The sequence below is a fragment of the Pezoporus flaviventris genome, unplaced genomic scaffold, assembly GCF_033815535.1.
Source record: "Pezoporus flaviventris isolate CSIRO_AGI_PZ_B2104156 unplaced genomic scaffold, CSIRO_AGI_Pfla_v1 ptg000035l, whole genome shotgun sequence".
NCBI classification, from domain to species: domain Eukaryota; kingdom Metazoa; phylum Chordata; class Aves; order Psittaciformes; family Psittacidae; genus Pezoporus; species Pezoporus flaviventris.
This window is the reverse complement of record NW_026892583.1, coordinates 9,989,542-10,000,000: the sequence shown is the minus strand read 5'-3', so window position 1 is coordinate 10,000,000 and position 10,459 is coordinate 9,989,542. Positions and strand designations below refer to the sequence as shown.

The following is a 10,459-nucleotide window of genomic DNA, read 5'->3' as shown; positions in this document are numbered from 1 at the left end:
CATCCAGCTTCAAATTCACGAGTTCTCGCAGCTGGCAGAACTGAATTGGAAGTGCTTTGATTTTGTTTTGGCTCAGGTCCAAGAACTGAAGAGATTTCTGAAGGGTGGAGTTGCACAGAGCCCCACTGAATGACTCCAGGTGATTGTCGTGCAAAATAAGCTCCTGAAGACAGGTCAGGTCACCAATAGTAGCTGGCAGCTGCTTAATATGATTATGACTTAGGTCTAGTTTTCGGAGTTTCTTCAAGGAAAGCACACGCATGTCAATACGAGCCAGTTTGCAGTACGAGGCTTGGAGGTGTTCAAGGGAATAAGGGAAGTTTCTGGTGAGAGGGTAGTCCCTTCTTGAAGTTATGATCATTTTTGTCTTAGGTTTTTCAACTTCTGAGTTCTTTGCTGGTACCAAAGTTGACAGAGGGAGAGCTTCTGTGTTGGTCCCTTGGTGAGCCAGTCTCACAGCTGAAAGGAAATTCTTTAAATTGCTGGCATTTGCCTGCAGGAAAACACAAATGAGGAATTAAAAGTTCATTATTCTTGTGCTCATTTGAACTAACACTTTCTGAACTATTCTGTACATGGATCAGGGGCTACTAACTCAGCAGGGCAACGAAATGGGAAAGGGAAACGAGTCGGGCTTATTAGGTTGACGTGCTGTTTTCAGTATTTAAGAACAAATGGCATGCAATTTGAATGGAAAGTTATGACCTTTCTGAATAATCTAGATCAAGCAAACTGTGCCGCATTACTCAGAAAAGAAACAAAGCACTGAATTCACAGCTGAAAATAAAGTACAGAACAAACACCTGACACGCTGCGATCTTCCTAACCTGCAACATGATAAAGGGACAGTTTACAGAAACACATGCAGGGCAATCTGAGATCTAAAACTTGAGTTGATAATCCTGAAAGTTGCTAGGAAGGAAAAGGATGGAAGCTGATGTTAAATGCAACAGACAGAAAGCTTCAAGGCAGGTTAGATAAATGCCTCTGGTCACACAGAGCTCTGGTTTGTTGTACCAGAGTCAAAGGATAATTACTTGCAGTCCTTCTGCAAAAACTGACCAATTTTGCTTTAGCTGGGATTTAATACAATGACAATTAAGACAGTTAAATTAATGGAGTATCAGATGAATTTTAAATAAAAGTCAAGAAAGCTGTGCTACATTTGTTGTACTGATATAATTAACTTTCATGAACAGAAAGGTGACCAAATATTTCTCTCTAGATTTGCCAGCAAGTCTCTTCTCAAGCTGATGTGCAGCTGACAGACAATAAGCTATAAAGTGAATTCTACAATAAAAAGCACAATACGTCCATGCAAGTAAAAGTCATCTCCTATTGCAGGAAAGAACAAACTTGGAGTTTTGGCATGGCTCAGGGTTGAGAGGTTTGCACTCTGTAACCTCGCTGTAACTTACCCAAATCTGTAACTTACCCAAACCTTTTCTTTCTGCACCTGAAAGAAAATTTTACTCTGAAGTGTATTTGATGATACTAAATTATAGAGAACTATCTTATATAACATGCTAGAAGCACCTAGCACAACAGAGCAATCATCTTGGAGACTTCTGGATGTTAATGTGACATAAAGACAATAATGGTCAAACATATCTGACTGCACCAGTACCCTAAAATGATTGTTTTACTGAAACAACCCATGCACATCTGTCATGGTTTAAGCCTTTTTGGGGGAGGGAAGAAGGAAGGGAGTGAGTGAGCAGCAGCATGGTTCAGAGTTACTGTCTGGGCTTAAACCACAACAACATCTATTCGCTTTAACTCCTGATGTGATACCCTCCAGAAATGGGGAAGTTGCACATCAAAAACCTTTGTATCCAAGACCACCAACATTCATTATCTCAGTCATTCTGGATAAATTAGCCTCAGAATGGTACCCTAACTACAGGCAAATGTGTCATATTCCTGAGCGTAATAAGAAGCTAACTGAAATTGGAGAAAAAGTCCTCCAGATCCGTAAAATCAAGTGAAATAAATAACTATACATTAAAATGAAGTTACAGGCAATATTTCTTTGCTCTCAAAGCATGACGCATGACAGATACCTCTATCAAATTTTCTCCACGATACTTCACAAAGATAATATTGTACCTGTAAAGATGCTGTTGAGAAACCCTGAATTCGTTGAAAAAATACCAAGGTACTGGTAAGAAAAAAAAAACCAAACCAAACCCAAAGAACTAGTTGGAACTGCTCAGGATGCAATTTTCTGCCACAAGTCTGAAGTGTCAACCACAGAAAGAAGTTAATCTGTGCTGATGCCTTACAGGTCTCGTTTCAGAGCTAAATGCGTAATGACAAGGCAATCAAGAGATTACATAGATTTCAGACCTTGTGTGCAATGCAGCAGGCACAGGCCTGCTGAAGAGAAAAAATCCAACACAATGGCTTTTTTTTTGCTCCAGGGTTGAATGCTCCAGACCAACATTTCTCAACTTAATTTCTTATGTGGCCAAGTGCAACGAATTGCACCACCTGGCAGAATACAGGGTGGGATTTTGTATGCTAGTAGTTGCACACAACTGGGATAGTCATACCTTCATACCTGAAATCTCTTTCTTACCAGGACTTTGTCTATCTTTGAGAGTTGAGAAGTCTTCATGTAATGAAATCATAGAATAGTTAGGGTTGGAAAGGACCTTAAGATCATCTAGTTCCAACCCCCCTGCCATGGGCAGGGACACCTCACACTAAACCATGTCACCCAAGGCTCTGTCCAACCTGGCCTTGAACACCACCAGGGATGGAGCATTCACAGCTTCCCTTTGCAGCCCATTCTGGTGCCTCACCACCCTAACAGGAAAGAACTTCTTCCTTATATCCAATCTAAATTTCCCCTGTTTAAGTTTTAATCCGTTACCCCTTGTCCTATCACTACAGTCCCTAATGAAGAGTCCCTCCCCAGCATCCCTATAGGCCCCCCTTCAGATACTGGAAGGCTGCTATGAGGTCTCCACACAGCCTTCTCTTCTCCAGGCTGAACAGCCCCAACTTTCTCAGCCTAAAATAATAAAAATAGCAGAAACATCACAGAAAACTTATCAAGTATCTTTAACTGTGTTTCTGAATTTGGAGGACTTAAGGGGAATGCATAGTTTCACTTGTTTTGGAAGAATTCAGTGGATCTGTTCCTGGAGCTTGACAGTATCAAGTTCCTGACACTGTCAGTAACTGGACAGTACCAGGTTAAAATAAGGAGCAAGGATGATCCTAACTCCCGTTTCATTAGATCACCATCCTCATATTAGGAAGAACTTCAGGTATCTAAACTAAATCTCCCCTCTGACAGTTTAAAGCCATCCCCCCCCCCCGTCCTATCCCAACAGGCCCTTGCAAAAAGTCCCTCTCCAGCTTTCTTGTTGGCCCTTTTAGGTACTGGAAGCTGCTCTAAGATCTCCCAGAAACCTTCCCTTCTCCAGGCTGAACAACCATATTTCTTCTTAATACAATTATCAATAAATTCTGTTTCCCTTGCTCTCCCCACCCATTTGATCAGCCATAAAGCAAGCTCTCTAGGCTTCACTCCATGGCTACACCTCCATGGAACATAATTTGAGCTCACAGAGCAACAGAGCGTGCTGAGATATCTGTAGGCAGATATCTTAATTTCAGGTCTGAAAACAGTGCTAAATACCCCCCACATTACAGCTATTTAATCAAGAAGAAAATTGCCAGCAGCCTTTAAATACCTAATATGGTACTAAAAAGGAGAATTATAAATTGTATTAATTCACTATGTTGCTCAAGCAGACCTTGCAGCCTGCCCTGAGTTCCACCTCACTCCAGAAAGACTGTTGTCGGTGCTGGTGCAGTTTAAGCACACCTTGTGCATTTCTCCTTAGAAGGCATTCTGCCTGTGAAGAAATAAGCTTCACCACTCATGATTACAGCTGCTCAGTCTGTACATCACTGAAATTATTAAAGGACCTCCTACAGGCCAAAGGATCATGTCTACAACAGAAAGTCAAACTAATTTTCCAAACAAGCAATCAATATTATTTGCTTTTATTTACATATCCTAACTGAGGTTTTAGAAAAGCTCTCCCACTTTCCTCTGCTACAAGGCAACAGAAGTTTACTGGAACAGGCACAGGAAAAAAAGCTTAACTACATGAAAACTTAATGTTAATATAAATACAGGATTTTTTTTTTGTGAGCTTAGTATTATTAAAAACAGTTTACAGCTTCCAAATAGACAATGAAGTGTAAATAAATACACTGGTGAGTTCTACTACCAGCTAAACGTTTAGGTGAGATGGTGCATGTACTGCTGATCCATATCATGTGTGTCTCCAGCTTTGACACTGCTTGTCTGCTAATACAAGAGTATTCTCCTTTTTTCTTTTTCATTAGAAAAGCTGTAAACAGTAACTTTAAAAAAAAAAAAATGGAATATACATTTAAGTAGCAAGATAGTGTATCAGAGAGATGAAAAGAGTTGTTTCTCTCTAAACAAGCAATAAAGAATAATGTGAAAAATGGACTTTTCCCCCGAGGGAGCAAGAGGGAGAATCAGAAAGTAGCCCAGCAAAGGAGCTGGGCTCAGCCTTCCTAGCACAAAATGAGTGAGCTCACTCATTTTCCCTTTTTGCTGTTCCTACTGAGGGCATAGAAAGCCAAGCTCCTTCATGCTGCTTCGTTTACATCCATGCCAGTTGTGGCAGGTCAGAGACGACTGTTTAACTCGCTGCGTGGAATCTGTCGGACGGACCCCAGGCAGAGAGGTCTGGGGACCCTCCCCCGAGCCACCTCCACACGGTTTCTAGCACGGGCACGGCATCGATTCCCCGCCGGCGTCCCGGGCCCTCACACCCACCTTGCTGAGGCAGACGTCCACGGCGGGCTCCCGGAGGCGCACGGTGGCCTTGCCCTCCTCCACAAACCGGGTGAAGAACCGCTCGATGTTCTCCTGCAACTACGAGGCACAGCGGGCGTTCAGCAGCCGCGGCAGGACGAGGGTCGAGAGGGCCCGCCCCGCCCTCCTGTCCAGTCCCCCCACAGCCGCAGTTCTCACCTTGTAGCGAGCACCGACCCGGTCCCGCGCCGTGCACACCATGAGGTAAACGCCGCCGCCCTGCGCCCGTCCGGGCGGGCGGCCGAGCGAGAGGAGCGCCCTGGTGCCGCGGCCACGACCCCGCAGCCCGCAGGTGGGCAGGAGCCGGCTGACCACCTCCACCTCGCACTGCAGCCGCATCACCGCCCGCCCCGCCGCCGACCAACAGCCCGCTCAGGGGCGGGCGGGCCGCGCCGCGCCACTCGGGGGCCTTCAGCACTGCCGCGCACAGGCGCCCGCCGCAATGCCTGGCTCCCGTGATCCCGCCCTCTCTCCGCCGCCAGCCAGGGGCCGCAGGGCCGCCCGGCGGAAGAGCTCGCGGGGCGGGAAGGGAAGAGCGGGCGGTGTTACCGGCGGTACGGGCAGCCCGAGTAGCCCGAGTGAGGGGCCCTCAACGAGGAGCTCTGTGGCAGCGCCCCCTGGAGGAGGTCGGCTCGACACGGCGGGAAGGGTCGAGGAACGGCGGGTGTGAGGGGAACGTGGGGGAGTTGAGGGGACTGCGAGGGTGAGGGGACACGGGGGAGCTCCAGCGCCACACAGCTAAATCTTTTGGGCAATTTCTACAGTTGTATGGAATGGAGGCATACAAGTTTTACAAGGAATCCTTCTGTGTTTGTTAGTGAAGGTACTGGCTCTCCCAATGCTCCCTCTGACGTTCTGCCTGGTACAGTGTCAGCAGAAATGGCCACCAGCGATAAAGCATCTCCTCTGGACCCCTGTCCCCAGCATGGCTGGGCTGGAGTGGCTGAAGGGGGCTTTGCTGCTAGAATTGGCTTAGGTAGCACCACTAGGAATGAGTTGTGGGCATTCAGAAACCAAGCTTGGGTAAAAAGCCATGTTCACCCACTGCAAGGTACTGTTGCCGTGTGTTTGACTGAGATGCCAGTGACACGCTGTGAGGCCCTATGAAAAACTAATTGCCAAAATAACAGGGAAAAATTCAATAAAAAAAAATTGACAAAAGAATTCGCAATGTGAAAGTGGTGTGGTAGAGGGAAGGTTGGGAGTGTCCTGTTATAAAGCAGCCTTCCAGTACCTAAAGGGGCTGAAAGGAAAAGCTGGAGAGGGGCTTTTGACAAGGGCATGTAGGAAGGGAGCAAGGGGGAATGGCTTTAAACTGACAGAGGTAAATTTAGATCAGGTATTAGTAAGAAACTCTTCCCTTTGAGAGTGATAAGGCACTGACATGGGTTGCTCAAGAAGCTGTGGCTGCCCCATCCCTGGCAGTGTTCAAGGCCAGGTTGGATGGGGCTTGGAGCAACCTGGTCTAGTGAAATGTGTCCCTGCCTGTGGCAGGAGAGTTGTAATGAGACTAGATGGCCTCTAAGGTCCTTTCCAACCCAGGCCATTCTGTGATGCTATAATCTCTGACAGTGAAATGGCAGCACATGGGAAAAATTGCTCTGGGATGGGGTATAGTAGAAACTGGGACAATACCGCTGAATTTGAGAGAACTCCTGGCTCGAAGGCACCAGGTGGAAACTAACCTGCATGCATGGGGCAGGCTGTTTGCTACAGGGTGGCAGCAGGCAAGGACAAGGTGAGTGAGAACAGCAGCAGTGTGGTCTCACCTGGTCCCCTGCCCAACAGCGTCAGTTCTCACTGCGGTAGCCAGCATTGGGGAAACAAAATAAAATCCATAAATCCTTTCAGTACTGGTTTCCTACAGTTATTTTGTTTAAGGACAAGGCTTAAGGTTTTAAACTTTCTTTGTCCTTTTTAGGAACTATTTTTACTGGCATCAGAGCGCACAAACACAGAACGCCGCTGTGCTGGGCCGCCAGCAGGGGGCGGTGCGCGCAGATGCCGTGGTGTTCCAGCAGGAGGCGATAACGTGTCAGGTCCTCTAGTGTTGAAAAGGTGATACCGCGGTGCTGCAGCAGGAGGTGGTGTGTGTCGGGTCCTTGTGTGCCGGCGCTGCAGCAGGAGGCGGTGTGTGGCGGGTCTGTGTGCCATGTCAGGGGCTAAAGGCGGTACCGCGGTGCTCCGGTAGGAGGCGGTGTGTGCTGGGTCCCGTGGTGTTGGAAAGGCGGTGTGCCGGCGTGCCAGTACGGGGTGGTGTGTGTCGGATTTTTGCGTGCTTGTGCTGCAGCAGGAGGCGGTGTGTGTCGGGTCCGTGTGTGTCGGGTCCGTGTGTGCCGGCGCGCCAGCAGGAGGCGGTGTGTGTCGGGTCCTTGCGTGCCGTCGGGGGCAAAATGCGGTTCGTCGCCGGTTCCTGAGGAGGCGGTGCGTGTGTCAAAAGGAACCCGCGTCTCTCTGTGTTGCCCAGGCTACGCTGCAGTGGCTATTCACAGGCGCGATCCCGCTACTGACCGGCACGGGAGCTTTGACCTGCTCCGTCTCCGACCTGGGCCGGTTCACCCCTCCTTAGTCAACCTGGTGTGCCCCAGCTCCCCGGGGCTCACCATATTGATGCCGGCCTTAGCGCGGACGCCCGCTCGGCATAGCGCACTGCAGCCCAGAACTCCTGGGCTCAAGCGATCCGGCGGGCTCAGCCTCCCGAGTAGCTGGGACTACAGGCGCGCGCCACCACGCCCGGCGCTTCTCAGAGCCGCGCTGCCTCCCCTAGACCCGCCACAGAGTGACGTCAGGCACGGAGGGCGGGGAAGCGGGCGTGCCGCGGTGCAGGGCGGGACTCCGGGCAGGGGTGGTCAGCGTGTGCGAGGGCCGCCATCTTTCTTTCCACGGAAGGAGCACGGCAGCAGTATGGGGCACCAGCAGCTCTACTGGAGCCACCCCAGGAAGTTCGGTCAGGGCTCCCGCTCCTGGTCAGTATGCACCCCGGAGGCTCTCCAGGGGGCTGTTGGGCCTCCTGGGGCCTTATAGGCCTCCTGTGGTAGTTCTCTCACTCTATCTCTCCTTTCCTTCTTACTGCTCGCCGCCATTACGCCCCCCGACCGGCCTTGCTCTCTTGTCCCCTCATAGCCGCGTGTGCTCCAACCGCCACGGCCTCATTCGCAAGTACGGGCTGAATATGTGCCGGCAGTGCTTCCGCCAGTACGCCAAGGACATCGGGTTTATCAAGGTAAGCGCGGGCAGCGAGGGCACCTCTCCTGTGAGGAATGTCTGAGAGAGGTGGAGTGGTTAAGCCTGGAGAAGGCTCCAGGGAGACCTTAGAGCAGCCTTTTAGTTCTTAAAAAGGGCCTGTAAGAAACACGAGGCACTTTTTAGCAGGGCCTGTTGTGATAGGGCAAGAGTAATGGTTTTAGACTAAAAGAGGAGAGATTCAGGCTGGGTGTGAGGAAGAAATCTTTTACAAAGAGGGTGTTGAAATACTGGCACCGGTTTCCCAGAGAGGTCGTGGCCATGCCATCAAGGCCAAGCTGTATATTTTTTGTGGACAAGCTGATCTAGCTGAAGGTATCCCTGATAACTGCAGGGGGCTTGGGCTGCATGAGTTTATGTCATGGTTTAGATTAGACCCAGTCAGTAACTCAGCAAGACGTAGCTGCTTGCACACATCTCCCCCCAGTTCAGGCAGAATGGGGAGGAGAATTGAAAGAATGTAAACCCCTTGGGTTGAGGTAAGAACAATTTAATAACTAAAAATGTGGTAATAGGAGATGCTAATAATAGTAGGAAATGAGAAAAAATGAAAATTCAGAAAATGCAAGTGATACATCGTACAACTGCTTAGCATCTGCTGACTGACTTGAGCAGCGATCGGTCCCTTCTGGGTAACTCCCTCTCGTTTATATACTGGGAATGACCTGCTGTGGTATGGAATGCCCCTTTGGCTGGTTTGGGTCTGGTTTAAAATCACTGTGATAGCTGAAATCAGGACACTTTTGAAGGTCCCTTCCAACCCAGACTGTTCTATGATTGAGCAGGAAGGTTGTGTGTACTCTCTTCCACTGACTCATCTTGCCTTTCTCACTGTCTTGCAGCTGGACTGAGCACCAGGAGGATGAAGCTGTGACCAGAAGCTCCCAGGGCTTCCCTGGGCCTCCCTGACACATCTGCAGCATCTTGGCACAGCTCTAATCAATAAATAGTCTTTCCACCTGACTGATGCATGTATGCCTTTGTAAAGGTTCTGATGGCTATGGGGCTTCTAATCCCTTACAGTGGCCCTTTGGGGGGGGGGGGGGTTGGTGCTGCCGTGGGGACAGGTCTAAAGGAGCCTGCCATGCTGTCCTCAGTTACCTACACAAACCTGGGTGGTCTTAAGAGTGCTGATGCTCATGTGATGCCCCTGAGTCTTCAGGCTTGTGAGCAGTGCAGTAGAATGTTCCTGTTAAAATGGTAGGCATGAATGGCTTATGTAGAAACAGGTGTTGCAGCATGTTTGTTGTGCAGAGCTCAAGCTCTATACGCAAGCCTGCTTTGCTTGTTGAGAGGTTTATTGCTTCAGTGTGTTGGGAAAGTTAAAATTGATATCAGGTATGGGGGATTAATGTGGTTGGAGCCACATCTCCCTTCCATTTCAGATGGAAAGAGGACCTCATTTCCTGAGGTCTCCAGCCACTTAAAAGTTGTGGTGTAATAGGTCTGAAGAGAGTTGGGTTTAAAAAAAAACACCAGTGTGCCAGAAGCCTGGAGTTGGGCTTTCCTTTTCTGTCCACGGGGATTAGAAGTGTCAGGGTGCTGTCCTGCTGCTGAGGCTTGTCACTGTGTGAGATCACTGACTAGATGAATATTCCAGTGATTTCTGGAATGGCAAATGGGCTGGTCCCTTCCACCCTGTGTGCTCTGGATCTCATTTGGGAATTCCTAATTGCTTTTTTTTGTCTCAGTGGTTACTGAGTTAAACTGAACAATGGTGGTGAGGAGGTAATAGGGGGAAACTCAGGTACTGGCCCAGAGGCTGGAGAATTTATTCTGAGGTGGTAAAGTCTTCCTCATGATGCAGAGAGCACCGTCCCCTCGTCCTTGTTGAGCACCCAGATGAACTGAAGTGTGTGGATCCTGTTGTTTCTGTGGTAAATTAGTTCGTGTTGGCATGAGCTCACCACTGAGCTAGCAGGAAGGCAGGCAGGCCTCACACCACAGCTTTGGGCCTTCAGTGAGCTGTAGTGTCAAACTTCCTGTGAGGAACCTTGGCACATGCAGCTGCCTGGTTATGTAGGAGTGGGGTCAGGAAGGCTAGGGCACAGCTGAAGCTGAACTTTGGAAAGGATGCAAAGAATAATAAGGGCTTCTGCAAGTGTGTCAGCCAGAAACAGTTTTTTTAGTTTAAAAGAGGGTTGATTAAGGCTAGATGTAAGGGAGAAATATTTTACCATGAGGGTGGTGAACAACTTGACACAGGTTGCCCAGAGAGGTGATCCATGCTTCATCCCTGGAAATATTCAAGGTCAGACTGGACAGAGCTCTGAGCAACCTGATCTCATTGATGCTGGGATGCTGGGCAGGGGGCTTGGTCTAGATGACCTTTAAAGTCTCTTC

The 10,459-nt window shown here is 48.9% G+C and overlaps 2 protein-coding genes across 2 annotated transcripts in view; one reads left to right on the top strand and one right to left on the bottom strand.

The window, feature by feature from the left end:
* LRR1 (leucine rich repeat protein 1) overlaps window positions 1-5,442 on the bottom strand; it is a 9,343-nt gene extending 3,901 nt beyond the window's left edge. Inside the window, exons 1-3 of the mRNA XM_061462460.1 lie at window positions 5,033-5,442; window positions 4,835-4,933; window positions 1-493 (exon numbers count right to left, since the gene is read on the bottom strand). The exon at window positions 1-493 is cut by the window's left edge and continues 235 nt beyond it. Coding sequence (XP_061318444.1) covers window positions 1-493; window positions 4,835-4,933; window positions 5,033-5,212 — 772 coding nt within the window. The 5' untranslated portion in view covers window positions 5,213-5,442. The remainder of the gene's footprint in view (window positions 494-4,834; window positions 4,934-5,032) is intronic.
* Window positions 5,443-7,684: 2,242 nt separating this feature from the next.
* Window positions 7,685-9,079, top strand: RPS29 (ribosomal protein S29). The gene is made up of 3 exons (XM_061462459.1): window positions 7,685-7,839; window positions 7,997-8,096; window positions 8,959-9,079. The coding sequence occupies exons 1-3, from the start codon at window positions 7,778-7,780 to the stop codon at window positions 8,965-8,967; spliced, it is 171 nt and encodes a 56-aa protein (XP_061318443.1). The 5' UTR covers window positions 7,685-7,777; the 3' UTR covers window positions 8,968-9,079.
* The last annotated feature ends 1,380 nt before the right edge of the window (window positions 9,080-10,459 follow it).